This window comes from Aspergillus campestris (genome assembly GCF_002847485.1).
Source record: "Aspergillus campestris IBT 28561 chromosome Unknown P168scaffold_1, whole genome shotgun sequence".
NCBI lineage: Eukaryota > Fungi > Ascomycota > Eurotiomycetes > Eurotiales > Aspergillaceae > Aspergillus > Aspergillus campestris.
The window spans coordinates 773,266-801,101 of record NW_020194336.1 but is presented as its reverse complement, the minus strand read 5'-3'; the positions used below and the strand labels follow the sequence as shown (position 1 = coordinate 801,101).

The 27,836-nt window shown below is 52.7% G+C and overlaps 7 protein-coding genes across 7 annotated transcripts; 4 read left to right on the top strand and 3 right to left on the bottom strand.

The window, feature by feature from the left end:
- Positions 1 to 676: 676 nt before the first annotated feature.
- P168DRAFT_323161 (GABA permease GabA) lies at positions 677 to 3,354 on the bottom strand (the record flags this gene model as incomplete). Its single annotated transcript, XM_024840660.1, has 19 exons — positions 677 to 908; positions 961 to 1,039; positions 1,092 to 1,239; positions 1,287 to 1,415; positions 1,474 to 1,551; positions 1,602 to 1,803; positions 1,854 to 1,878; positions 1,929 to 1,961; positions 2,011 to 2,039; positions 2,094 to 2,128; positions 2,182 to 2,260; positions 2,311 to 2,425; positions 2,476 to 2,547; positions 2,594 to 2,658; positions 2,769 to 2,797; positions 2,849 to 2,921; positions 2,979 to 3,048; positions 3,164 to 3,197; positions 3,263 to 3,354. 19 exons carry the CDS (start codon positions 3,352 to 3,354, stop codon positions 724 to 726), a joined length of 1,572 nt encoding a protein of 523 aa, XP_024696556.1. The 3' UTR covers positions 677 to 723.
- A 1,309-nt stretch (positions 3,355 to 4,663) lies between these two features.
- Positions 4,664 to 9,404, bottom strand: pex6 (AAA family ATPase peroxin 6; the record flags this gene model as incomplete). Its single annotated transcript, XM_024835619.1, has 4 exons — positions 4,664 to 4,673; positions 4,792 to 5,334; positions 5,393 to 9,146; positions 9,224 to 9,404. The coding sequence occupies 4 exons, from the start codon at positions 9,402 to 9,404 to the stop codon at positions 4,664 to 4,666; spliced, it is 4,488 nt and encodes a 1,495-aa protein (XP_024696555.1).
- A 3,441-nt stretch (positions 9,405 to 12,845) lies between these two features.
- On the top strand, positions 12,846 to 15,533 carry ace1 (putative C2H2 transcription factor (Ace1)). The gene is made up of 5 exons (XM_024834722.1): positions 12,846 to 13,158; positions 13,232 to 13,777; positions 13,835 to 14,049; positions 14,106 to 14,587; positions 14,646 to 15,533. Exons 2-5 carry the CDS (start codon positions 13,261 to 13,263, stop codon positions 15,268 to 15,270), a joined length of 1,839 nt encoding a protein of 612 aa, XP_024696554.1. The 5' UTR covers positions 12,846 to 13,158; positions 13,232 to 13,260; the 3' UTR covers positions 15,271 to 15,533.
- Positions 15,534 to 19,273: 3,740 nt separating this feature from the next.
- P168DRAFT_308141 (chaperonin-containing T-complex subunit CCT4) lies at positions 19,274 to 21,462 on the bottom strand. Its single transcript, XM_024839167.1, has 7 exons — positions 21,330 to 21,462; positions 21,223 to 21,274; positions 21,152 to 21,174; positions 21,069 to 21,098; positions 20,988 to 21,017; positions 20,351 to 20,923; positions 19,274 to 20,289 (listed from the first exon to the last, which is right to left on the bottom strand). Exons 1-7 carry the CDS (start codon positions 21,375 to 21,377, stop codon positions 19,435 to 19,437), a joined length of 1,611 nt encoding a protein of 536 aa, XP_024696553.1. The 5' UTR covers positions 21,378 to 21,462; the 3' UTR covers positions 19,274 to 19,434.
- Positions 21,463 to 21,604: 142 nt separating this feature from the next.
- On the top strand, positions 21,605 to 23,280 carry rpt1 (proteasome regulatory particle base subunit RPT1). The gene is made up of 4 exons (XM_024840659.1): positions 21,605 to 21,844; positions 21,915 to 22,029; positions 22,080 to 22,309; positions 22,378 to 23,280. The coding sequence occupies exons 1-4, from the start codon at positions 21,750 to 21,752 to the stop codon at positions 23,255 to 23,257; spliced, it is 1,320 nt and encodes a 439-aa protein (XP_024696552.1). The 5' UTR covers positions 21,605 to 21,749; the 3' UTR covers positions 23,258 to 23,280.
- Positions 23,281 to 23,895: 615 nt separating this feature from the next.
- Positions 23,896 to 26,371, top strand: P168DRAFT_286123 (succinate dehydrogenase [ubiquinone] flavoprotein subunit). Its single transcript, XM_024836282.1, has 6 exons — positions 23,896 to 24,041; positions 24,114 to 24,168; positions 24,231 to 24,304; positions 24,360 to 24,523; positions 24,578 to 25,966; positions 26,028 to 26,371. Exons 1-6 carry the CDS (start codon positions 24,000 to 24,002, stop codon positions 26,245 to 26,247), a joined length of 1,944 nt encoding a protein of 647 aa, XP_024696551.1. The 5' UTR covers positions 23,896 to 23,999; the 3' UTR covers positions 26,248 to 26,371.
- A 362-nt stretch (positions 26,372 to 26,733) lies between these two features.
- P168DRAFT_300740 (ankyrin repeat domain-containing protein) lies at positions 26,734 to 27,713 on the top strand. Its single transcript, XM_024838462.1, has 2 exons — positions 26,734 to 27,100; positions 27,184 to 27,713. The coding sequence occupies exons 1-2, from the start codon at positions 26,913 to 26,915 to the stop codon at positions 27,659 to 27,661; spliced, it is 666 nt and encodes a 221-aa protein (XP_024696550.1). The 5' UTR covers positions 26,734 to 26,912; the 3' UTR covers positions 27,662 to 27,713.
- The last annotated feature ends 123 nt before the right edge of the window (positions 27,714 to 27,836 follow it).

Sequence of the window (27,836 nt, the reverse complement as noted above, 5' to 3'; positions counted from 1 at the left end):
CCCAGGCGCGATCCAATGCATTCGCGTCAGCGCCGAGGAGGAAATACGCACCCAACACCTAAGACCACTCGATTAACCAACGACCACACAGATAGAGTCAACAAGGTAGGGCAGCAAACATGAGGCATCTGGTTGCGGTGGGCGCCATCAGACCGCAGCAAGCTGTAGTTGGCATGGTTCAGCTTCAGCATGTGTTTTACCGCGCGGGCGGGTCTCTCTTGCGCCGTGTCGATTTCGTGGGTCTGCACCGGGGGGGTGCTGAAGGGCGTGCGGTCGCGCCATGGGATTAGGTTGCTGAGTGATGGTATTGAGATTGAGATCATCGTTGTGTCGTATCTGGTGTTATTGTATTCGATGTTCACTGCTAGATTGTGCCGCTACTTTTGTTGGGCCGAGGCGTTGGGGTCGTTGTACGGCGTGCTTTAGTGATATAATTGCATGAATGGTGCACTGGAATAGAGAGCGCGTTATATTTTTGAGTGCACTTATTCTCTGAATTGAGCTCTGTATGAATGTGTTCAAGATTGGCTGTCGAAGCTCAACAAAATGTGGGGAAGAAGCGGATGTTGTTGAGGTTGGATGATGGGACTGATGGCCTGAGGTGTCTATGATGTCACGCCACTCGTCCATACAATAATCAACAAAGAGAACAGTTTACTTCTATGACTCTTCTTGATATCCATCTGCTCATTTCAGATATATGTATGTATCTATGTTCCCAAATTACTTCTCTTCTGATTTACCCTGCTCCTGTCTACTAGACTCATCGATCGCATCGCCACCAGCGGAAAGCTCACCCGAGATGACATCCACGTCGATGCGAGGCCCAACAAAGTTCTTACGTCCGTCGACGAACCATTGGACGCCGGACACTATCAAAATGATCCCGAAGGCGACCACGCAGTAGTCTGCAGATTTGCGTTAGCGTAAATCCCAACATCAGGAATGCATCAGACTTACTCATGCCGCTACCTGTGACGGGCAGGCTGGGCGGGAAGAGGAAGAGCACCGTGGTGATGGAGATGTAGCAAATGGAAACCTGGGAGGGATGTCAGCTACTAATGTCCCTCGTTGTTTGACGTCAGACATACCATGTTGGCAATCCAGCCAAAGAGCTTAGGAAGAACAAAGTGCCGTTCGGGTAGCATGTTTCGGCCACGAATGCAGTTGATCGCGATCGGCATTACGTAGGAGATGTCGAGCATGACCACTGACGAGGACACGATGGCGTTGAATGCACTGTATGGAGTTAGCAGCTGGTGGTGCACTCTCGGGGAGAAGCTTACCTCGACGAGCCCAGGAAGATGCAACCAAAGATGATCACCAAGGATATCGTCAAGTACAGAGCGTTCAACGGCACCTTGAGCTTCGGGTGTACCCGGCTGAAAAATGGAGAAGCTGGGAGACCGCCGTCTCTGTTTTTTCATTAGCAAATCTAAGCTTTGGTAGACACAATCGCAACCGCACGCTTACCTCGCGAACGCATAGATCATGCGACTGCTAGTTGCCATGATGGTAGTGGCGGCGAAGAGGATGCAAACAAGGGGGAACCTAAAATCGAGTCAGCGACTTGTACCAGCACGCTGTATATTGAGACTTACATGAGAAGGCAAATAGATCCCGCATTGCTTCCTGTCGCATTCTTAAAGATTTGCACGAGCGGGCCGGCGGCAGACTCGATCACATCCTCAATGTTGCCAGCAACAAAAAGTAGCACCACCAGGAATATCGATCCGGTTACTGTCCCAATCCCAACACAACCTATCATAATCTTGGGTCCAGTGGAAGAGGCATTGGGGATTTCTAAAAGCGTCAGTAGGATTGCGGCTCGAAGATGCCACTCTCAAGCATACCTTCAATCATGTGTGCCACGCCATCCTGTCCAGCGGTTAGTTTCGATCGAACGTAGCCGAGTAATAGTGACTCACAAATCCTGTAAGACCAAGGCCTCCTTGCAGCAACTTTAATGGGTCAGAATAGTCTTAGGTTTATACAAGATGTCAAACATACCCCAAGCAGCCAAGCAACACCATCCGGCCCTGTATCCGTTAGCAGTGGAACGCGAATTTGTAGATAGATTGAAGATGCCGTACAGTTTGTTTGATTGATAAAATCTCCGAACACGAACCTCCCAATGTCAGCATGCGCTTGCTCCACATGTGCCATAAAAACACGACTTACTTTCCAGAGTTATAGTTTGGAGAGGAGCAAGCAAGAACAGTAATAGAGATGATCGCGAAACCACTCAAAGACCAAATGACTTCAACCGTCAGCACTCCTCTCGGCAGATTTGGAACCACAATAACTCACAAGCACCCTTGGTAACTTTCGGAAGCACCGAGTTCATCAGAGAGTTGATAATGAACGCGATGATGTTGTACCCAATATAGAGCAGGAACTGGTGCCAGCGCTGCGGCTCAAATTCCTACAGGACTCAGCGACGAAGCGCAATAGTTCAGTAGACCAGTGACTTACCGGATGCATCAGGGAAATAATGCCCATGATCAGCTCGCTTCCCAGAAGGCCACCAGTGGCGGTTAGGGCGAGCTACTTCGTCAGCAGGCGACTAGAGTCCAGGGCATGGGAAACTTACCCAGCCGGAAACATTCGCCCAGCCGGTAATCCATGATAGGATTGGGATCCAGCTCTTCCACGATACTTTGTACTGTTAGACTTGTTCGAGCCAAGGATAGGAAGCACACATACTAACTACAAGACAAGTCAGTTAGTTTCTAACACATGATTCCCGGAGATTGAACGTGACTTACCTGCAACCCAATGGTACTGTCCACCAGCCCTAACGTATCATTAGAACGAGCCACCAACATACTCAGTCTCGAATGCTCACGTAGGATACGCAGACAAAAACTCCGCCAGGGAGCAAGCCATGCACAAGTTGCATACACCAGCGGTAATCAGTCCTACAGACAGTAGATCAGCAAACCTAGTCTCGACCGCAAAATACCCAAAACACCCACCCCAGACAACACTAGCACAACCCCCCGACGGCAGACTGAGCGATAAGCTGGCCGATAAAGCCGTCCAAGACTGCGAGGCGTGATCAGCGATCAGGATCCTAGCGTGCCCTAGTTACGGCGTTGAGCCACGGCCCGCGGGACAAGCATTCCAATAGGCGGGGGCTGTTCCTGCCGCGCCGACGTACATTCAAGATTGCAAAGGCCAATCCCAACATCGATCTAATATAGATAGTACCTATATGTCAGTCTCTGGGCGTTCCTTGGGGCCAATCCAGAGCACGCACAGCATAGAGAAATTTCGATTTAATTCAGCCTTATGGCCCATGGCCGCCAGCTGCGCGTCATCATCTCCGCGCAAGTCCTTCGTCGTGGACATGTTGGGAGTCGACTGCAAGAAACACCAATTGTCACAATGGCTGCAAACAGAGAAAAGAAGAAGTAACAAAGCAAGACACAGTACAGAAAAGAAGAAGAAGAAGAAAGGCTAGATAAAAACAAATAGTTCAAAAAGACAGCCAGGCAGACGAAGAAAAACAGACGAAACTCAAAAAACAGTACCAGTGCGGCCAGCCATCTCAACGCGTTCCTCCCTCACACGCTCACTTGCCCTACCCTACCCTTCCCTATCATTTCCTCCACCTCCACCCCCATCTGGGGGGCGACAGCCATGGTCTCAGTTACCCGAAAATGGCGTCAATCGTTCCTCGGACAAGCAATCCGGCCCACCAAGCATTGCGGGGAAAAAGGCCCCAACTAACCCCGTTACATAACAGAGATGATGTAACAGTCCCCCCGATAAGACACGCACCCCAGAGCCGACACAATTCGTCTCAGGCACTTCAGTAGTAGCATCCACGATGGGTGGGAATCCAAGATACCGATTCAGGCGAAGATAATCGTAGTGGACGGTGATTTGTGGAAAGCCCCGAACCGCAAGGCACCGAGGGCCAGTCAGGAAAAGCCGATCAGCATTTGCCCCCCGATTCCCGATTCCGAATCCGAGTTCAGCCAGTCGGTGGACTCAATCCCATTCCCCGAGTCTGAGCGCCCCGGCTTGGATGAAGCTTAGCCTTCTTTTTTTTATATGAGGGAAAAGGTATTATATACGTATTTGCCGCCCGTCCCACGCGTCGCATATTGTCGGCACGGAAAACGGGGGCGGAAAAGCTTGTACATACTTGGGTCGCTTTGGGTATCCACTTGGGTTTGGGGATATAGTATAACTATACTCTTGTCTGGAGAGGTTTGTGTCAGTCAAAGCCATGTTGTCGAACAGGGGAGAGATAGGGCGACAGGGTACCTATCTAGTATCTACTCTAAGAGTGAGATAATTATGGCATTCTGCGAATAATGGTGAACGGTGATAAGACTCCGGGTGGACCAGACTCCAACGACTCCACCCAAGCCGAGTGGAGAAAAGATGGATGGAGGAGATGAATGAATGGAGGAGATGACGGAAATTGTCAACATGTGGTCCGCTCGCTTCGGAGGTCGGCCTGAGGCTGCCTTATCCCCTTTTTAATCCTGGTCCCGGTATGATGTATCGAAAATGATGTCTGGTACCCTTCTTTTCTCCTGATTAATTAGAGTGAGGATAGGATAGGATAGGATAGGTAATTCACAATCGTATGGTATATAGCATTATATACACGGCATCCATGATCTCTCTCTCTCGTGGCCAATATCTACACAGGTCTATACAAAAGCGGGTGGATGAGATATCCGCTCAACAAAAGGAGAAAAAAAAAAAAAAAAACGTAATAAATCACAGACAAGAGAAGAAGGAGGAGAATGCTTCCCCACACCCGCTTACCTCGAACCCCCCGACTGAGCCAAGTGATCCGTCCTCACAATATACTCATCATCCCCATTGACCGCCCCGTCATCATCCTCCTCACCCACATCGTCATAAGCTCTTCCCGAGTAAGACCCAGACGCACCCCTACTAGACCCCGTGGGGCCCCCCTCCAGCGAGGAGTCGGAATCGCCCGTCCGGATGGAAGTGATAGACTTGTTCTTCCCCTTTCCAAGCGTCGGAACGCTGCCGTTCTTGCCCTTCCCCTTGTGGCCCGTCAGGAAGCCCGTCGCGTTGCGCATGATGGACGACCCGATCTTGCCTTTGCCTTTGCCGGAGCTGCTGCCGTTGCTGGTTGGCGTTGCGTGGTCGCCGTTTGTGATGGGCATGGGCCCGTCGAGTACCTGGTCGGTTGGTCGGTCGCCTAGTTTGAGGGATTCGAGGGCGTCGCCGATGGTTTGTGCGCCGGCGGCGCCTTGCGAACTGGACGACTCTTGCTTCTGCTTGTCGACGGACTCGAAGCTCTGTCGAATTCGCTCGAAGTGCTCTAGTTCCTTGGCGCTGTGGGTTTCGTTAGTATCAATGTGTCGGAATAATCCACGGTGAAGGGTTGACTTACCTAACACTGGGGACGAGCTCGCCCTGGGCTGCTGTGAAATCTTCCTCTGTGACCATGACAGCCACATCGTCTGGGGTAGACAGATGGTCGAAAAAGTACGCCGTGCTGACAGACTCGCCGGGGATTTGCTTGATCTTCTCATCGACGGCCGTCGCCTTGCGGGTGATAGCCTTGAGCATGGAATCAGAGCAGAGAGCGTAGAGATCCGCACCCGTGTAGGTCAGGGGCAGTCGGTCGGCCACGCGGTCAAGCGATAGGCTGGGGTCCAGGTTGAATTTTCTGGTGAGCGCCTCCAGAATCGTCGCTTGTTTCTCGTGCGTGTCGGAGATACCGAGGTAGAGCATCTTGTCGAACCGACCGGGACGCAGAAGGGCCGTGTCCAGCAGATCGGGACGGTTCGTGGCGCCGATAACGAAGACACCGCCGCTGTTCTCTTCGCCGCCGTTCATGCCATCCAACTCTGCAAGCAGCTGACTGACGATACGGTCCATGACACCACCGCTGTCACCCTGGTTGCCTCGCTTGGGCGCCACGGAGTCCAGCTCGTCGAAGAAGACGACGCACGGCCGAGCGTCGCGCGCCTTTTGGAAGACTCGTCGGACGTTGGCTTCCGACTCACCAATGTACATGTTCAGAAGCTCAGGTCCCTTGACGGAGAAGAAGTTCAGGGAGAATTCAGTGGCAATGGCCTTGGCCAGCAGGGTTTTGCCCGTACCCGGCGGACCGTAGAACAGGATACCGCTGCGCTTCTTCATCCCCTTGGCGAAGAGTTCGGGCCGCTCGAGTGGAAGCTGAATGGTCTCGGTGAGAGCGTCCTTGACGGTGCTCAGGCCACCGACGTCGTCCCAGGCGACGTTCGGGATCTTGGGCGCACCGATCGAGTCGGCGAAGTTCTTCCTCGCGGCCTCAACGGCGGCGTCGAAATCGGCCTTGGTGACACCCCGTGCGGCGTCGCCTCCGGCCAGGAGAATATCCCGAATGGTGACCATCGCGCCCGGGGTCTGTTTGTTGGCATTGTCCACCAATTTCTCCAGGCGAGCCATCCGCACAGCCGCCGCCCGCTCGACAACATCCACCAGATCCCCGGCCACCAAAGCAGCGGTCTTCAGCGCTACGGTGCCGAGATCCACGTCAGGGGAAGTCTTGATGCTCCGGTCGGAGACCGCATTACGCAGGATGCCCTCACGATCCTTCTCCTCGGGTGCCGTCATCTCGAACTCGTGCGTGAACATGCTGCGGATTCCTTCCGGAATCTGCTCGACATCCGTCGTGGTCGCAATGACGACTCGAGAATCAGCCAGGATGTCGGTCATCGCGGAGACGATGCGATCCGCAGTCAAGACCTCGATGTGTTTGATAAGAAGCGCCGTGCACTCAGATCCGCAGTGGAAAGCGCGCTCGGCTCTCGCTTTCAGGTAGGCTTCGGTCTTGACATCGCCGCCGTTGGCGCCACCTTCTGTCAAGATATCGTAGGCGTCGATGGGGAACGTATGGAGGCCAATGTCAGCGCAGGCACGGGTGGCCACCATGGCCTTACCAATGTGCCGTTGCTGCGACCGCAACAAGATCACCACGGGCTTCATGCCGAGCTGAATCGCGCGAGGGCTCGTAGCAACGGACATCAGATCTCGGATGCGCTGCTGCAGCGGAGGGATGAACGTCTGTGGCGGTTCGGTGATCAAACCGTGGGCATTTTGGGAGTCCCCAATCGACTTCGGGATCGTCTTCGCGCCAAACCAGTACTCCCAGCCATTGTTCAGAGTGCCGGGAACGCGGCTCACGTCGCTCCCAGCTTGCACCATCCTCGTAGTAGCGGGATCGATGATGGCAACTCCGCCCCATTGTTCTTCGCCAATCTCATCCTGGTCCTCGGGAAGCGTTGGGACAACCTGGCCCACGCGGAACCACGCCACCCCGATCTTTCTCGAGCCAGCCTGGTCGCTTTCAGCCACTTGGCCTAGTCGAGTCGTGAGGTCCTCATCTTGGGCCGCTCCGTCATTTGTAGCAGACCCGGCGAAAACGGCCCGCCCAAGTCCCTCGTCGACGGCAATTCCCACCAGGTCGTCGCTCTTGAGGAGGCGCCGTTTGGACTCAAAGTACTGCTTTAGTCCGGAAAACAGAGCCGGCTGCAAGACGCGGTCCATGGAGAGGGGGGTGGAGATCTTGAGCAAGGTCACCTCCTTGGCCAGGGGCGGGCTTCTAACAGACCCAGCCTTCATCTGGTGCAAAAGCCCCCCGGCCTTGGAGCCTCCATTGGCCCCTCCGAACGACAAAGCAGACAGACGAAGATATTTAGGGTTGTCAAGGTTGTTCAGGAGTAGAGGAGGGAGGAACACGGACGGGGTGAGGCGCGTCGCAGGGCGCTGGGAGAAACTCGACCTTCTCCCCTCCGACTGGTTGATGGAGTATCGCGGCTTCGCGGACGGGAGGCCCGACAGGCCAAAGATCCGGACCGCGCGCCATTCGCCCGAGTCCTCTTCCTGTTCATTGAAGCTTCCCATCTTAATGGAAGCGAAGATGTTCGGCTGCGGCTCCTCGGTGGGTTCAATCCTCACCCAGTCGCCGGAGAAGCAGCCGATCTTCGCCAGAGTGCTAATATCTACGAAGACGTAAGACTCCGCATCATCGTCCTCCCGAGGTTTGGGATGCAGGAGTTCGTTCGGGATGGCGCGCAGAAGCCCCTCCGCCTTAAACACCTTGCCGGCACCGCCACCGCGTCCGGGGCGCATGGTTGTGGAAGTCAGGTTGGATACCACGGATCCTGGCGTACGAACACCATCCGACCGGCGGCCTATCGCCCGTGGTGTGGCTGTGGACATGCCTGACACAACACCGGATGGCGGCTGTGGGAGTTGAGGGGCCGAGAGAGAGATCATATCTTCCAGGGAGTCATCCGAGGTGTCGCTGGCATTCCCTCCCGAGCCCTCAGTCTCCGAGTCATCTGACGTTGTGGCACCTTCCATCTCGGTGCTGCTTTCCGTAGGCTTATCCTCCGCAGCGGAGTAAAACTGCTCGTTGGAGGTCTCGTCGGCCTCATCTTCTGCGACTTGCTTGAGCAAACCGGAATTAGTCCGTAGACTCCGTTGGGAACGGTGACCGTGGGGCCGGGCTTGGATGACCACGACCTTCGTCGTCGGCATCAACAGACCCTGCGACACCGGCTCGCAAAACGTGATATGGGCGGGAGGCGGAGGCGCGTAAGTGATTGGGTGCGGAGGCAACGGCAGCGGCAGCACATCACCAGTATGCACCACCCTCTGCGAGCCCAGCGCCTCACGAACGGCAGCCGTGAGTCGCTCCTCAACCTCCGCCGCCGCCTTCTTCGTATATTTCTTCACTTCTGGCCCCTTGCCGGGTCTTGCGCGAAGCCCGTTGGGACTCTGTAGATTGGTCGTAAATCCACCGCCGAACTTGCTCTGTACGTCATCGTGGTTCCGGAGTAAGTTTCGCTCGACTGTCACATAGATCGTGTCCAGGTGCAACGGCGCCACGTCCAAGACGCGAATCTCCACCGCCCGCTGCGACTGACGGGTGGGGTCGAGCTTGCTGAGCGCCTGGTAGAACGGCTGCAGCGAATCAGCCGACTCTGGGAAAATGACCGTCGAATGAGGGAGCGGAGCTTCATAAGAGCGATTCTGATTCTGCGTCTGGACGGGAATAATGGTCCAGGAGAGATCCTCCGCGGCGCTGTTACCGGGGAGAAATGGCGAGATCGCGACATAGCGGATTGCGTGTCTCTCGCGGTCTTGCTCCTCTAGATTGTCCAAACGCGCGCATGTTAGTTTCGCATATCGCCTCTCTGCTTCCTTTCGTACACGGTCGGTCACTCACCGGTTAGCTGGAAGAGATCGTTGGCTAGGTCATCCGACACTACACCGACCGACCCCCGTAGCTGGTTGTCTAGGGAGAGACGCGCCGAGATGGGAGCTCTGTTGCGCAACCGTCTCCGAGCGACATTTCGTCTCCGTCGCTTAGGTTGTTCAGAGGGAGGATCATGTCGTTCGAAGTCCATATTGGGGGAGGTTGGATTGCCGTTCGGTCGGGCGGGGAACGAACTATCACAAGACTGCGTGTTGCTGCCAAAGAAGGATGCTGAGTCAAAGCAGGAGGGGGTTAATGCAGGGTATCATAAATCAACAAGTCATGTTCCTGCAGATGACAGAAACTAGAAAAGCAAGAATACAGAGGAGAAGGCAGATCTCGTGGAGTGAGTGAGTTGAGTGAAACCCAAGACGGCCAGGATGCTGGAGAAAGTCCGGGGGACCAGTTCGGCACCGCCCGCACTTTCTGCCACGTCCCGATGCCGAGGTTCAAGGGCTTCACGAGATCTCGGTCGGCTGAGGCCTTGATTAATCATGGAATCTGGGGTAATCACCTTAGGTTGATGGTTTGCGCCACTATCAACATGTTCACATCAAACATTACATCAAATCTATTAAACCACGTAGGGTATAAATGAAATGTCGTTCGAGTGTCGGAGTCAGCCTCTGATGGGCTTCAATGAACCAAATCGGTTATCTTGACTGGCGGATCGGACAGTTGCCCGTGGTCAAGCCGCATGTTTGCCGACGGGAATATGCCAGAGACATTTTTCTGTAGACATATAAAAAGTAGTTCAGAGTTAGAAGGTGACCAGTAGAGTCAAATGTTATTGTCAATTCCTTTCTCATCTCCAGCTGACCAAAGATCGCTTGTTAGAGATGTGATGGGTAAGACCTGTGGTGTTATATATAATGTGTACGCCGCTTTGGTGGTAGCAGCTGCTACTACAAGCATCTTCTTGATAAGTATTATGTGTAGTTTCCTTTACAACCGAAAGAACCTCAGCATCACTGTGATGTAAATTGATTATAACAGACCATGCCATGATCATTTTTTCAGACACATTGACCCCAGCTCGATATATGATCAATCACGACGCCATAGCCCGGGAAGAAAGCTAAAGTGGTTTCCCAACCCATCAATGGATCTCCTAGAAGGGAGTCATTTCTCTGATCAATACTTGACTGTCAGAGCAATGATGGTATCACTCAGGTACGTAATCAACTCATGAATAGGATGATGGGAACTTATTATACTCCGCGTAGTCCCATGACTTGTAGATAGACTTCAATAATGTGAATAATGAGGTTAACAGAATCCTGAACGGATGAAAACCACTGTATTCTCAAACATCTCAGCAAAGGAACGTCATCCTGACCAAATGCCGAAGAAGAGGAACCAGAGGTCGATTCTGTGGGAGAAGCAATGGAAGCTGTGAAACATTGATAAATACGTGACGAGTTTGTGATGATTCTCAAAGCCATTCTTAGAGCTAGGAAAGTCGTCAAATAATTCCACGAGAAATCAAAGATAGAACACACGAAAATCTACAAATCTACTGACCTGCGCCGATTACATTCACTCATGTTCCACAATCTCGACAAAAACCCAAGCGGATGGTAAAGATCTGACAGACTATCCCCACGATATAACCCGTGATAGTCTACATCTTCAGTCTGTTTCGTATATCAAAGTAATCAATCATACCTCTACATATATTCATGCTGTATAGTTGCGAATTTTCTAACAAACTAAAATGCTTTGACTAAAACAAATATAACATTGTCAAAAAAAGGAACATGACGCTGTGTGCCATCAAACATGAGAAAACCGAGATGGGAGGTAGAGTACGCACTGCATACGCAATCACGAATAAGCAACTCCCCCAGTATCCATGGATCTCTGTAAATGACATCTTTTTTTTTTATCACATTTTATTTTCTTTTATTCATTTATTTTTCGACCCATGTCAAGACAAAGCTCCACTAGCATAATAACAAGGGTTCGTTAGAGTGGTCTGTCATTCTCGGACGTAACTGCCAACTATGCAAGAACACACATGAGGAAAGTGCATAAATGCCGGGCAAGCTCGTGGGACAATGTTCCGTGTGGCAGTGTCGGCTTGACCACTGCCACCCATTGGAAAAATTGTCCAGTCCAGTCCATACACAAGGCTGTCAGTCAAGTCTAGATCTTTCTTCGGTAACTTGACTACGATTCCATGACGCAAGCTACGGATAGAACGATGGCCGTTTATGGGAATGGGGGGAAAGAAATGGTGTTGCCTTTTGAACATGGGACTAGGCTGGATTCCCGTCAGATAGACCCTGTCCATGATGTTGGCGATCCCCTGAGTGGGATATAGAACTTGGGGCTGTACGGTGGGTGTATGTGGTCCCAGTGGAGGTGGCCGTTCGTGATGGTGGATTTGTTGAGAATTCAAACCACATCCGAATCAACCGCGATCAAAGAGTAATCAGACGTCAAGATAATATTACGGAGTACGAAGAAAAATAAAGAAAAAAATAAAATAGAAATAAGGTAAACCTAAATGATAACAAACCTAAATTGAAACCAAACAAAAATCTTGTAAAAAAACATCAAACTGATCAACAGCATTAGACGGGTTGGACCGGGCCAATATTCGGCCAAACTTGGGTACGAGGGTTTGAACTAGATGAGAATGGATTCAGACACGATGTGGAAACTGAGACACGGAAATGGAAGAGCAACGGTTGACGTTGACTTGACTTGACCGACCGAAGGTGGCTGTGCAGGTGGTATGATTGGACACACCCCGACGATGAGCGGTCAACGACAGCGCCTTGGCCTCCCACTCAACTTGAGGCTCATGGCGAAGACGCGCATACGACGACAAGGCGCACACCCTGGTCTGACAGAACCTCTCAGTGGAAGGAATTGAAGGGTTCGACTGGTTGGATATGATTCTCTGAAACTCATGCTGACGTGGAGCATGGTGATGAGGATGGGACCTGTTCTGTCTCTTCTGTCCCTGTTCGAGAATACGGTAAAAAATACACTGGTAATATTGCCCCAGACATCCATACCTCGACTTAACCTGTCCATATAGTACTATAAAAGGATTGAGTTCTTTGGGTTCCGTGGTTTAGAGCCGTCTGAAAGATACACACGGCTCCTCGGACCGGTTCCGTGGATGGTCATACTATAAACGAAAGACAACAAAGAAGTCAGTGACATCCTTCAAAAACGAGTCGTTCCGTTCTGGGACACCCAATCAGAGATATCCATTGTAGAGCCGTTGGTTTGTCACTATTTATGGAATAACGATAGAAGCGACAAGAAGTGGACGATGGGAGTTATCATTGGGTCAATGTGTGGGAAGAGGTGGGTCTGATCGGGAACTTTCCACTTGTCCAGAGTGGTATGGACGGGGTAAATACCGCCCAGACTAGTAGATCAATAAGCCATAATGGGTAATAGGAGTGTAATTTGAATACACACGCCAGAGTGGAGTGATCGATAATCACTACGCCCAATAGTAACCAAATACGGACACAACTATACCGTATCAGGCATAGATCCATTCGTCTATCAGGCAGACATCCAGCCAACGTCGTCTCAGCCTCCTTTGGTCATCAACAGCGAGAGGGGAAAAGGGTTCTTGTCTCTTCTCCTCCTTCCTTCTTCCTCACCTCTCATCTCTTGATTCTTCCCATCCTCCACTTTTCTGACATCTGTCTTCTGGTCTTGGTTTATATAGGCCACCTCCATCGGTTATCGTGAGCCTGTTGCCTGGATTTCGAGATCTCTACCTAGATTAGTTCCTTCTGTCAGATAGGAATCACCATCCGGCTTATCAAATCGATCAACTTGTCTGTTTCTGGTGTATCTGGAGAGACAGCCACACTACAACCCGTGGATCGTTGGAACTATCCGTGCCGTACAGCCGTTTTCAAAGTCAAGTAGGTGACGGTGACTCAACACGAACTCGATCTCCGTCGGCACCGGAAGGCTAATTAGCATACAATTACACAGTAGTCCGATATAGGTGTAATTTCGCCGTCATGTCTTCAGACACAACGACGACAATGCATCGTCATCCTCGCCGTCGGGCGCTACAGACCCCTCCCCCCTCCCTCCTCAACTCTTCCCTACCCGACTCGCAACCACCGAACCGCCGCTTGAAAAGAGGAGAAACATTCCACCCTCGAAACACTTCTTCGTCGGAACGTGATCCCATAGTCAGTTTTCAGAAGCTACCTCGACGCTCTCCCACTTGTCCCAAGGCTTTGGAAGCGATCGCAGCCGGACAGGATCGCATGAGCAAGATCCTCAGCCAGTTCGAGAACGACATCCCTCAAAAACAAACCCAGAACCATCTCCAGAACGACCTTCCAATTCCTCGCGCCTACTTGCAGCGTCACAGCGACCATCGTGCTCCAGAGGTCCACAAGGTCTCTGATTCCACATCGCCCCAGACGAAGCCTCAAAAGGACCTCCATACCCACTGCCACGCTTCGGACAGTGGTCTCGGCACATCTATTTGCAGTAACGAAGAGAACGCTTCCACCAGAGCAAAGAGTACGTTCGGTCATCTGCTTCCTCTTGTCTTTCCATTTTTTACTAACACCCCTCCAGTGGATTTCGTTGATGGGCGAACCATCAAGGATTCGGTCCGCGGGCTCAGCCAGCGCGGCCGCACCGAGGTGGAGAAGTGGGTCTTTATACCGCTTCTCAAACAACATTCGCTCCGCCCATACCACTCGATAGTGAAGGAGGTCCGCGAGCAGGTCGTTAACGACAACCTGCGCAATTTGCGTGACATCGAGAAGTCGATCACCAATTTGGCTCCCGTAAGTGATCACTAACGAAACCCCCGAAACTGCCAACATAACTAACCTTCGCGCAGGGTGTCGATGGAGTTACTCTCTCGACGTATGAATCATTCTGTTATCTTACCGTGGAGTGTCTGAGCGCGACCGTGTCCCATCTCAGTCCGCGAGACCTCCACACGCCCGGAGACAAGGCCTACAGCAGCAGTTACTTTGCCGATCTCATTGATGAAATCAGACGGTACAAGGTGATTCGTGACGAGGCGTCTCGAAACCCGACGGGGGAAACCCCTCGACTCACGTTGGAAGGTGGCCTGTCCCAGACCGGACACCCTGCCCAGTTTGTTGTCCACCAGGGCGAGAAGTCGACTTCCCTGCGCACCGGGGAGCCCTACAGTGCCGCCCCCATTCCGACGTTCAAGCGGACCTTGAGCCTGGGCAGTGCCGACGAAGGTGCCGAGCGATCCATGGCTCGACGCAAGAAGGACGCTCCCCCGATGAACATCAACCAGAAGTGCAAGCAATGTGACAAGGTGTTCAAGCGGCATTGTGATCTCTCGTAAGATCCCACATCTTCACACCGTCTCCCTTCCATCTTGGCGACTAACCCTAGGCAGGAAACACGAGAAGACCCACGAGCGGCCGCACAAGTGCCCCGACGCCACTTGCAAGTACTACAAGATTGGCTGGCCTACCTCGAAAGAGAACGAGAGGCACTGGAACGACAAACACAGCCCCAACCCCACCTTCTACCAGTGCGAGTTTGAAGATTGCGCCTACGTCTCCCGGCGGCACAGCAACGTGAAGCAGCACATGGAAAAGACTCACGGGTGGACCTACACGAGGACCAAGAACAACGGGCGGAAGAAGGACAACAAGGTGTCGGAAAGCCCCCAGTCGACGACCACCACCTTCTCGACCCCCATGTCCAATCCTCTCCCCGAGCCCATGATCGACTTCTCCCAGCCGCCCCCGATGCCCGCAATGGGCTACTCGACTTCGCCAGAGATGGAAATGTTCCCCAACAACGCCATGATGCCACCTGTTGGGGACATTGAACTCTTCAGCAACGACACCTTTGCTACCTGCGATACAACTTTCTTCAATGACGCCTTGGCCATGTACGATCCTAACGTGTTCAACGTCAACGCGGGCGTTTTCACCCATGGGGATTTCATGAACCACGGGGATCTCCTCAATTATGGGGACCTCGGCATGTCGGACTTTCTGGAGTTCCCCTAGGGACTACAATCATCCGACGAGAGAGATTGACGGTGGTTTTAATGAGCATATGCTTGCTTCTTTCCCTTCTTTTTAATACGTTTTCTTTTTTCATACCCATATCCCCACACACTTTACAGAATGACAGCGCTGTTTGTATGTTATAGCGATATACGACCTTTTATTTCCACTCTAGCCAGTCTTATTTTCCACTCCAGCCAGTCAGGATTTACGATGATCATTCAACTATTTTAAAGAAAAAAAAAATGAATAAGATATAAAATGAAACTTTAGGAAAAAATCCCTTCTCTATAGCAAGTAACAGCAGCTAAACAAATATTATAACCCAACACCCACAATAGAAAGAGCCAATCCATCCATCAGAATGCTTCCAACAAATCCCAAAGTATAGTTATAAGTACCCAAGATCCACCATCAATATCCCAAAAGGTATCAGCCAGCATAGCGCTCACTGCTCGTAAGCACGTCCATCCCCCGCGAAGTCGAGCATCGTATCCATCCCGTTGTAGTAGGGATAGAATGGCGGCAGATCATGCGGGCCCGGCCTTTACACAAAAAGACCAGTGGTTATATGGAGACCCACGGCACAATGCTAGCAAAGAATGGACACCGGCTGGTTTCCTGGGCTGAACAAGATACTTTGCCGGCTGTTGCTCTTTTCGTGCGAAACCAGGGACCATATTTTCCATAAGAGAATATTTCCTTTGCCCGTTCTGGGCGTGCAGTCTCCTTGTCTTCTAGTAGCTAGCATCGACCCTGTGTCGCAGCGTCCCCCCCAGCAATTAGTAACCCCGGTACACCGGGAAATACGGAATACCATCGCGGGAGATCCAGACCGTTGGGTGCTTTGGAGTGCGTTCCGAACGGAAACAACCCTTTGCTGTGAAATCCAAGGGCCAACGTTTAGCACGTTGAGTCGCTGGAGCGTATTTCACCGCAAAGTACGCCCAAGCGTCTGATAAATGGACGTGAGCTGGCGGGAAGTCAGCTATGCTGTCAAAAAACAAGAGCTGGTCGACTAGCGGCCACTTTTCCGCCGCGTCTCCCTTGTAGACGTGACCACTATTTACAGTGATATGTGATATCCGCGCCCCCTGGAACATCAGGTCGCCAGAAATAATCGATGTCAAAGTATCTTGAGAACACTGCCAACAAAGCACAGAAGTTTTCCCGCCCATCATGGCGAATACCGAAGGATTCGTCCTTGGTCAGACCGTGGTTCTTGATCGCGGTACGCAAGCAAAGCATGCACCGTATCTTGCTTCGATGAGCATGTCTAGAGCCTCACTTAAATACATCGACTCATGGGATTCAAGTAGCACATTTTCACAAGCTCGGAAATGGTTGGTGACCGACAGAGACTCCAAGGACGCCCGCTTGGCGACGGCCCAGTTGACATACACATAATCGCCGAGGATTCGCCACAGAAACAACTACCAGCTGGGTGAGTAGGGCATCTTGAAGCCCACGTAGATTCGTGCAGTTGTCCGTGGTGATTGCTGTCAAATATCTGTTGAACTCTGGATTGTTCAATATACGGGCCGCTTGCTGCATATGTGGTCGACACACTGAGTTCCGGCGGGAACAGCACATATGCCTTGTCGTTCATGGAGCAAGAGTCGTCGAGTGGCACATCGACACTGGCCCTGAAATTTTCCAAGGACGTAGGGATACAATGCATGCACCACAGGTGCTGAAGGGGACCAAAACGGCGAGTGTTGACAAGTGGAAAACTGGCAGCGCGTACAAACGAGGCGTCCGGTATTGGTGAAGCAGACGACCCCTGCTTCCTCCCGGCCTGCGGCCCGGACACAACGCAGGCAGCAAGGGGAGTCGTTCTCCGGAACCGACATGCGGACATCAATGGCGGAGGCAACCGCAGGGGCGGACTCGGTAGGGGCGGATATCTCTCAGAGGGCATGCCGGCGGCGATAGGTCGGGTGAAAGACCGCATCGGCTAGGGTTTGGTGCTTGCGAGAGACTCATACCCCCATTTATTCCAAACCTGTGTCGTCGCGGCGTCTCTAGTGAAGATGTAGTAACCATTGGGGACATGAAACCAGGTTCTACCATAGGCGTACGCAACTGGTAGTTTTCTCACAGGGATTTGACCCTGATCTAGGTTTCCATTGGCATTAAAATCTGCTGGGTAATTCTCGTATCGTTCCTTGGTGCTTAGGAATTTCACAGCAAGATACACCCAGTAGTCACTCAGTCGGACATTCGCGGGGCTAGGTCATTATTCGTGCAAAGGAATCCCATGTATGTGATATCATCCATAGGAGTTGGGACATATTTCTCCATTTCCAGAGCATCCCTTGCGCTGGAGTCAACAACAACGCCGTTGCAGACCCACGCAGCCTGGTGGCTACCGTCCTCTCCGTACTTGGATTCATCCAACCTCTGTCGCAAAGAGCGGGGCGACGGACCAAGCCCAGCTGGTGTATACACCAGTCTGGGCTGCTCAGAAGGGGTGCAGCTCACCCTCATCGACCTCGTCAATAGCTACCTTAATCCTTGCACAATCATCCTTGAAGGATAACTTCTTTACACGGAGGCATCAGACATATAGCCTACTCTCTCATAACGCCACACATCTCAGACCAACGATGCGGAAAACGTAACGTTATTCCAATCTTTGGTAATAAGGGGCTCGAGAAGAATTTCCAGCTTCGCTCGGATTTCTGCCGCAACCAGTCCACCATAGGCCAAGCAAGAAAATCTATCCACGAACAACGGCAGATTGGTCATGTTGGTTCCAGGCAACTCATTGGTGAACCGAAGCGGATAGCCCAAGGACGACAGATATGGGCTGCTTCCACTGACTTAGGGTCCATGGGTCTGGCACCGGCTGGTAGTCCAGTCTGGTGTGTTCAACGCCGTGCTCAAAAAATTGTTTCGTGCAGGTTTGTTGCAAGATGTTTAGTTGTTGTCTCTAGTTTGGGGGTTTTTTTTTTGGAATCAATCCATAGTAATGGGCGCCCCATTAAACAAGAAGTGTATCATACCCGGAGGCACGAATGGCCCATGTTCTGTCAGGGCACAGTTTAACGGCCGGGGTCTGTATTATTTCTGGAGTTCAGCACTCCTACAAGCACTGAAAAGCTCATGGGTACAAGTATGAAGCTAGCCACACCACTATTGCAATCAACAACACATGCGAGACGATCAGCGCTGGGATTGAGACAATACTTACTTGAGAGTGAGATGTACAAGAGAGTTGCAGTACGTATATCTTCAGAAAGGGTATATGCTCGATGTACGAGCGTAACAACTGCCCCGGAACAATGACACTCGAAGAATTGCGATTGGCAGTCAACCAGCCAGATTTTTAACAGGCCGCTGATGAACTGGTTCTAGATATGTATGTTCACTGCCTCTTCCGGTCCCGGAGAGAGCCACAAGCACGGTGGGCGAGGCGATGACGATTGTTATGTCTGATATAGATCTGTTAGCTAGGTGGCTATATTGCGTCTGGAAGGTTTGTATAGTCTGACTTGATATTGATACTTTTTCTGGTGGATGATTGTTGAAGACTGTATATCTTGGCTGGAGGGGATATAGAATTAGATCCGGTTTGATGGATATATGTATATAGATATCTCGTGGCTTGAGAATGTGAGTTTGAACAGTAGACGTAGTAAATAGGGTAAGATACGGGCAGAGGGAAAGGTCTATGATAGAAGAGTAAAGCAGAAATAGAAGAGAGGAGAGAAAGGGGTATAAATATTCATCAAGGAGGCCATTGCTACTGAATGCTTGCTGGCCCATTCATTGTTCTGAAACCAGTCATGGGGACAATTGATATTCATGTGTGTAGTGAAAGGGCCAGTGAATGGTTGATTCCATGTAAAGATTGTTTTGCTGTGGACTATAAGCACTTGTTACATGTTGACAGAAATCATCTACGAATTGTCCTTGTCATGGTTATTGTCGATAGTTGGAAGATGGTCCTTGGACAAGAAAGAACATTGTTACTTGGAATGATACATATGTACGAACCGTATATAGTAGACATGGCGTAGGCTGTCATAGTAAAACTGCCAATCTAGTAAGATCATGAAGGCATTGATAAACCACGAATCTATTCAGGTCACCCTTGCTTTTGTAATTACTCATCATAATATACCACGGCTTTTCTATCCTCGCACCCACCCGCCGAAATTACCTCGACAGGGCGATGTCATCAATTCTCATAATCATCTTCACCGTCTCGGCCGCCAGCTCGATGGAGCTGGTGCTGACCAGGAGAGGCTGCAAGATGTTCTCCTCGGTGATGTCGTCCTTGACACCGCCGCTGCGGATGCTCACGCCGGCGTTGTGCTGGCCCTGCGCGTGACGGTGGCGCAGGTCGGTGACCACCTTGATCGAGTTGAGACCGGCGTTCTCGGCGAGCGTCGTAGGGATGACCTCCATGGCGTCGGCGAAGGCCTTGAAGCAGATGGCCTCGGTGCCCGTCAGCTCGCGGGAGCGCATGGCCAGGGCGTGGGCGACCTGGATCTCAGGGGCGCCACCACCGGCAATGAGGGCGCGCTTCTTCACCAGACAGCGGATCACACAGAGGGCGTCGTGCAGGGAACGCTCGGCTTCGTCCAGGATGAGGCTGTTGGCGCCGCGAACGACGAGGGACACGGTCTGGTTGGTGGGGACAAGGGGAGCCTTGATGCCCGTGATCTTCACGTAGCGGGCACCGGAGGCCTGGACTTCCTCGATCAGATCCGCGGTACCCAACTTGTCCTCCGTGAACGAGTCGATGTTCGCCACGGGCTTGCAGCCGAGGCTCTTGGACAAGAACTCGATCTCGTCACGCTCGACGTCCTTGACCACAGCGATCTTCAGACGAGAAAGGAAGTGGAGGGAAAGGTCGTTGACGGCATCGCGGAGGATGGACTTTTGGATGAGGAGGACATTGCACTTGGTCTTCTGGATCTTCTTCACCATGTTAAGCAGGTACTGGCGCTCTTCCTTGAGGATCTTGTCCATTTGACGGTAGTCGTTCACGACAATCTGGTTTTCCATCTGCATTTCAAAGGTGTCAGTGACTGGCAGACCATAGACTGGGAAGTAGAGGTTCACGCACATCAGGCTTGGGGGGACTGAGCTGGAACTGGATCAGACCTATCCGGGCCTTCTCAACTCGTGTGGGACCACCGCTGCTCTTGATGACCTGCTGGTTCAGGACCAGACCGTCCACCATCTCACTGTCCTCGATCGTTCCGCCGACCTTCTTGACAATACGAATGTTTCGCAGATCGACGTTCTCCGCAGTCTTGGGGTCGACAACCTTCAGCACCGAGTCAACGGCCATGGGGCCCAGGAGGTTGGAATGCTGCGACACGATCTTCGAGGAAAGCGACGTGGAGGCGGCCTGGAGCAGGACGGTACGGTCCATCAAGTTGATCGGACGGGACATGCTGTGGAGGATCTCGACGGCGGCGCCGGCGGCTCTCTGGAAGGATTCGGCGATGACGGTGGGGTGAAGGCCCTTGGCCAGCAGCCGCTCGGCGGCACCCAACAAGCTGCCCGCGATGACGACGACCGAGGTTGTTCCATCACCAGCCTCAACATCCTGAGCGGCACTCAGATCAACCAGCATGCGCGCGGCGGGGTGCATGACGCTCATATCCTTCAGCATCGTGTTTCCATCGTTCGTCTGCGGAGGGGTGGAAGAGGGGTTAGCGGGCGAGTGTGTAGGGTCAGATTCGCGGAGTCCGTACGATGATAGTGTTGCCCTTTGGCGTTTGGATCTACTATCGCGTTAGTCTCAAGTCAATTGATAGGAGAGACGACCACCCTACCATCTTATCCATGCCTCTGGGTCCCAACGACTGTTTGGTGGGTTAGCCCCTCATTTGACCATGCCGTACATGGATACGCATACCGTTCTGATGGCATCGGCAACAGCTAAATCACATTAGTACAGTAACATGCAAGGATCATTGAGATACATACCCCTCGCAGCGAGAATATTCGAGGCGCGCACCGCCATGGGCTTCTCCTTATCCTGTCCGGCCATTAAAAACGGCCCACACGTTAATTCTCTCCGCCAAGAAACGCACCTTGAAGGAGTTATTTCCAGGGACACCCTGGGTGGCTGCGGTCGCCATGATGAAGATATGAAAATTGAACCTTGAAGAAACAAAAAAGAAGTAAAAGAAGAGAGGAAAAGGGGAATGGCAGAAGTGAGGAGATGACAATCGACAACCTGAGGGGGGAGAGAGAGCGGCACTTGGAATTTCATCGAAGTTCAATGTTCAGGCCGCAAGGCGGTGAGGCCAGCTGCAGCTGCTGACTGAGAGCGGCAACTCAAAGAAGCTCTCGACCACATCATCATATCATATCATACTCCCAGCTTCATCTTATCCCATCCATCGTCTTCTCTTATCTGCACGATACTCTTAGATCTCCGATTTTGCTTCTTATATTCTTGGTGCTCCGTTTGAACCCGTCTGTTTGACTGACTGTCATCAACTCTCACCATGCCTAGCGCCACGGGAGAGAACTGGGAGAAGTACAAGAAGACCTACGCCGATGACGAAGAACCCGAGAAGAAGATCGCACCATTGACAGATAGGTATGAGAACGATATGACAGAGATGGAGAACCTCCCGGTCATATGGTGTGGATAATACTAACCGGACTAGTGATATCCAAGTACTGAAAACATACGGCGCCGCGCCCTACGCCAACGCATTAAAGAAGCTGGAGAAACAGATCAAGGACAAACAATCGAGCGTCAATGAGAAGATCGGCGTGAAGGTATTTTTTGATTCGAAACCTCCGTGGGATGGTTGGATCTGACGGTTTAGGAATCCGATACCGGTCTCGCACCGCCACACCTTTGGGATGTCGCTGCGGACCGACAACGTATGGCGGAGGAGCAGCCGTTGCAGGTGGCTCGGTGCACAAAGATCATTCAAGATGAGAAGGACTCGGACAAGAGCAAATATGTGATCAACGTGAAGCAGATCGCCAAGTTCGTTGTCAATCTAGGGGAGCGCGTGAGTCCTACGGATATCGAGGAAGGGATGCGAGTTGGGTAAGTCTACTACATTATCCTATCCATGGATTTCCTCTCCCGTCTCTTTCAACGGCTGACCGGATTAGTGTCGACCGCAACAAGTACCAGATCATGCTCCCTCTCCCCCCCAAGATCGACCCGAGCGTGACGATGATGACGGTGGAGGACAAGCCTGACGTAACATACGGAGATGTTGGTGGTTGCAAAGATCAGATCGAGAAGCTGCGAGAAGTGGTCGAGATGCCACTGCTGTCCCCCGAGCGCTTCGTGAATCTCGGTATTGACCCGCCCAAGGGTGCGCTGTTGTACGGTCCTCCCGGTACCGGTAAGACGCTGTGTGCTCGAGCCGTCGCCAACCGAACAGACGCCACGTTCATCCGTGTCATCGGTAGCGAGTTGGTTCAGAAGTATGTCGGTGAAGGTGCCAGGATGGTCCGGGAGCTCTTCGAGATGGCACGGACCAAGAAGGCCTGCATCATCTTCTTCGACGAGATTGACGCGGTCGGTGGGGCTCGTTTCGACGATGGCGCCGGTGGTGACAACGAGGTGCAGCGAACGATGCTGGAACTGATCACCCAGCTGGATGGGTTCGACGCCCGTGGAAACATCAAGGTGATGTTTGCCACCAACCGACCGTCCATCTTGGATCCGGCCCTCATGCGTCCGGGTCGTATTGACCGTAAGATCGAGTTCTCCCTCCCCGACGTGGAGGGCCGTGCCAACATCCTCCGCATTCACGCCAAGAGCATGTCGGTGGAGCGGGACATCCGATGGGAGCTGATCTCTCGACTGTGCCCGAACTCCACGGGTGCGGAGCTCCGCAGTGTGGCCACAGAGGCCGGTATGTTTGCCATCCGGGCCCGCCGCAAGGTGGCCACGGAGAAGGACTTCCTGGCCGCGGTGGACAAGGTGATCAAGGGCAACCTGAAGTTCAACTCGACGGCGACGTACATGCAGTACAATTAATTTCCCTGGGGTTATGGCATAGCAGGGACATTGTACGACCAATCATATTTATTACATGACATTGGGGTTATCTACTCATGGAATATTGAGAAGTAATTGGTGATTCATTCGATGCGGAGTACTCCGTAGTTCGGTAGAGCTATGGTAGATCTTGGGTACGACTACTACTTTAAGGTAGTTGGTACATAAGAGTAGTCCGGAATCATGACGCCGTTTCTCCGATCCGCGGCATCGTCGGCTGCAACGGGGTCACATGACCACGTCACTTTATCGACCGACACCTTGTTCCCTGACCAGGACTACGTAGAATCAATATTAGATAGTAGTACCTAGAAGCTACCTCCTCGAGGCCAGTGCCCCTAAATACCCCACAAAAGACACACGACGCCTCAGGTGTCTGCCGTCTTGCTCCGAGACTTCGCGCACTCCGGGTTAAAAGGAACCCCGACCACGTGCCGGGGCCGCCCTGCACCAATCAGATCCCGCCGGCCGCCCGAGGTGCTTACCACTGCCCGGGATCTGATTGGCTGGCTCGGCCCCGGTCTTCCCCGTCGGCAGTATGCCGTGGATTATGTCAGCCAGACTCTGCTTCCAACAGAAACGTCGATCTGAAAGTGCTGCTTGCAAGCACCACCTCAGCCCTTCTTCTGCTGCCCTCCCCCCTCCCCCCCTCTCCACTCTGTGATATCTCCTTCTTGGAATCATTGGAAAAGTGTCTCCTCTTTTCTTCTGATTCGCAATCATGAGCTCCCTGAGCTTGCGGAGCCTGGCTCCCGCGCACAAGGTAGGCCGGCAATTCCCACGATCCTGCGATGCGCGTTTCTCCTGGAACTGCACTGACATATTATGCCTATAGATCTCCCGCGCCCTCCGGGATCAAAGACGTCTCTTCTCCTCGTCGCGTCCGGCTGGTATGCACTGTCTATTTCAATACGACCAGGTGACCGTGGTGCTAACTCAATTCCTCCGCCAGCCCGCATCTTCGGCAATGGACCCATGCGCGCCAAGGAGGCCAATGGCTACATCTCCGACAAGTACCCCGTGATTGTAAGCGATACCGCAGAGTGTCCCTCTGAAGGTACATGAGGTCTGATTTTGGCAGGATCACGAGTACGATGCCGTCGTTGTCGGTGCCGGTGGTGCCGGTCTGCGTGCCGCCTTCGGTCTTGCCGAGGCCGGCTTCAACACTGCCTGTGTCTCCAAGCTCTTCCCCACGAGAAGTCACACGGTCGCTGCTCAGGGTGGTATCAACGCTGCCCTTGGAAAGTAGGTTTACATTGCGGACTGGCAGCCTCTCAATGCTAACAATTCGCCCAATAGCATGCACCCCGACGACTGGAAGTGGCACATGTACGATACCGTCAAGGGCTCTGATTGGCTGGGTGACCAGGACGCCATCCACTACATGACCCGTGAAGCCCCCGCCAGTATCCGTGAGCTCGAGGGTTACGGATGCCCCTTCTCGCGTACCGAGGACGGTCTGATCTACCAGCGTGCCTTCGGTGGTCAGTCCAAGGACTTCGGCAAGGGTGGCCAGGCCTACCGTTGCTGCGCCGTCGCGGACCGAACCGGCCACGCGCTGCTGCACACCCTCTACGGCCAGTCGCTGCGCCACAACACCAACTACTTCATCGAATACTTCGCCCTCGATCTCCTGATGGAGGACGGTGAGTGCCGCGGTATCATCGCCTACAACCAGGAGGACGGCACCCTGCACCGCTTCAAGGCCCACCACACCGTCCTGGCCACCGGTGGCTACGGCCGTGCCTACTTCAGCTGCACGTCCGCCCACACCTGCACGGGTGACGGTATGGCCATGGTGGCCCGTGCCGGTCTCCCCAACCAGGATCTGGAGTTCGTCCAGTTCCACCCCACCGGTATCTACGGTGCCGGCTGCCTGATCACCGAGGGTGCCCGTGGTGAGGGTGGCTACCTGCTCAACTCCGAGGGTGAGCGTTTCATGGAGCGTTACGCCCCGACCGCCAAGGATCTGGCCTCGCGTGACGTCGTGTCGCGTTCGATGACCCTGGAGATCCGCGAGGGCCGCGGTGTCGGTCCCGAGAAGGACCACATCTACCTGCAGCTCAGCCACCTGCCCGCCGAGCTGCTGCACGAGCGTCTGCCCGGTATCTCCGAGACCGCCTCTATCTTCGCCGGTGTCGACGTCACCAAGCAGCCCATCCCCGTGCTGCCCACCGTCCACTACAACATGGGTGGTATCCCCACCAAGTTCACCGGCGAGGTCGTGACCGTCGACGAGCAGGGCCAGGACCAGGTCGTCCCCGGTCTGTACGCCTGCGGTGAGGCCGCGTGCGTGTCGGTGCACGGTGCCAACCGTCTGGGTGCCAACTCCCTGCTGGATCTGGTCGTCTTCGGTCGTGCCGTGTCTCACCGCGTCCGCGACATCGCCACCCCCGGCCAGCCCCATAAGGAGCTGAGCTCCGACGCGGGTGCGCAGTCGATCAAGGACCTGGACTTTGTCCGCAACGCCGACGGCCCCAAGTCGACCCACGAGATCCGCAACGCCATGCAGAAGTCCATGCAGACTGACGTGTCCGTCTTCCGCACGCAGGCCAGTCTGGACGAGGGTGTCGAGAAGGTGACCGAGGTCGACTCCTGGTTCGACCAGGTCGGCACCAAGGACCGCAGCATGATCTGGAACTCTGATCTGGTTGAGACTCTCGAGCTCCGCAACCTGCTGACTTGCGCGTATGTCCCCTTTCCCATCCTCTTTCCCCTTAGCCCTCTGATATATAACTAACGAATATAGTTCCCAAACCGCCATCGCCGCCGCCAACCGCAAGGAGTCCCGTGGCGCCCACGCGCGCGAAGACTTCCCCGAGCGTGACGACGAGAACTGGATGAAGCACACCTTGACGTGGCAGAAGGAGGCCCACGGCAAGGTGGACCTGAAGTACCGTGCGGTGGAGGCCAACACGCTGGACGAGGCGGAGTGCAAGCCGGTGCCGCCTTTCAAGCGTGTGTACTAAGCTAGCAGCACGATGGTCGGGTGGCATGAGGGCCTGAAAATTGGTGTTTATTTTCCTGTGTTTATATGTATATCCTTGACTCACTTTTTTTGATAGCCATACAATGGAGTTCGGTATATCTGATCGTATTGTAGTATTCATAGTAGTATATTAAATAATATCACCACAGTACGGAGTAAATCTGGGTGACGGAAAAGGCCACGAGCGTGCGTGGATTTTGGAGGGAGAATCGTGGTGTTTTCACCTGGTGCTCCTGACTCCGTAACTTTCCTAGTACATGCACCTACCCAAGGACAGTCCCAGCACGTAAGTCATACAACAAAGGTATAGACAAGTCTTGAATCATCCTTTCAAAAATATTCTCAAGTCTTTTTCGGGGATCTGATGATCTAGAAATAATTTGATTACCTCCCTCGCCATACAGCCCCCAAAGGTAAGCGTGATAGTACTAGTACCAAACCGCCACGAACATCCTCCCTCCACCAGACACCCCCCCAATCCAACCAAGCGAGTATCCCCAACCTCCAACTCTCACACCCCCAGCGACTCTCAAGAAACTGCACACTTCTTGCGTCAATGATGATATCCAATCAATCCGGGACATTCTCAACTTACGAAACTCTTCTTCATCGGAGGACTTCAGCATATGCGATTGCTACGCGATTATGATCGACGCCATCAACCGACACAAAGTCCAGTTCATCAGCGAACCTCTTGATCGCGGCTTGCCCATGGATCCACTCTATGCACTGGAAGCCGTCGAGGTACAAGGGAAGGATACTCTGGAAGTTTTCCTTGAGAAAGGTTGGGATATCAATCAGTCTGTTAGCGAGCTTAGACCTCCTGTACTTGGGTGAGTGAGACTCGTCCTAACAATATTGTTCTTGATCTTGTTATCAGGAATAAATAACATGGTAACATTATTCCATCACTCAGCTACGCTATCACAGACGAAGAAATAACAACATGGCTCCTCAACCACGGAGCCGATCCCAATCAACAATGCATAATAGACCTCACCCCACTCTCCCTCGCCGTCGAGAGCGCCTCGATATCAGTTATCCAGCTCATGTTCAGACATGGCGGAGATGTCCGAAAGGGCCAGCTCCTTCATCATGCAGTTGAACGGTGCTCAGATAATATCCCCGTCTTGAAACTTCTCATTGCAAATGGGGCAGATATTAATTCGACGATGTACGAGGGGCATTATTCTTCGAGAGCGCTATTCTGCTTCATGCCTCGCGGGACGGCGCTGCATAAGGCTGCTGGGTTTGGGAAAGTGGATGTAGTTCGTTATTTGGTTGATGAAGGTGTTGATCTGAGTATTAGGGATGCGAATGGGCGCACGGCGCTGGAGTATGCGCGGATGTTGGATCAGGGGGAAGTTGTGCGGGTGCTTGAGGGAGGTAGTTAGGCTGTCTTTTTTGCATTCAGGTGTTGTTCAAGATAACCAGATTCATATTCTTGGAGAAACTTTACATTTACTCAGAGTTGTCTAAACGCGGTGACTACACTTCCTTTCAAAACTCACAATACAAGTGAAAAACCTCAAAATAGCAAAACCCAATCCCAAGTCCAATAGGTAAGAC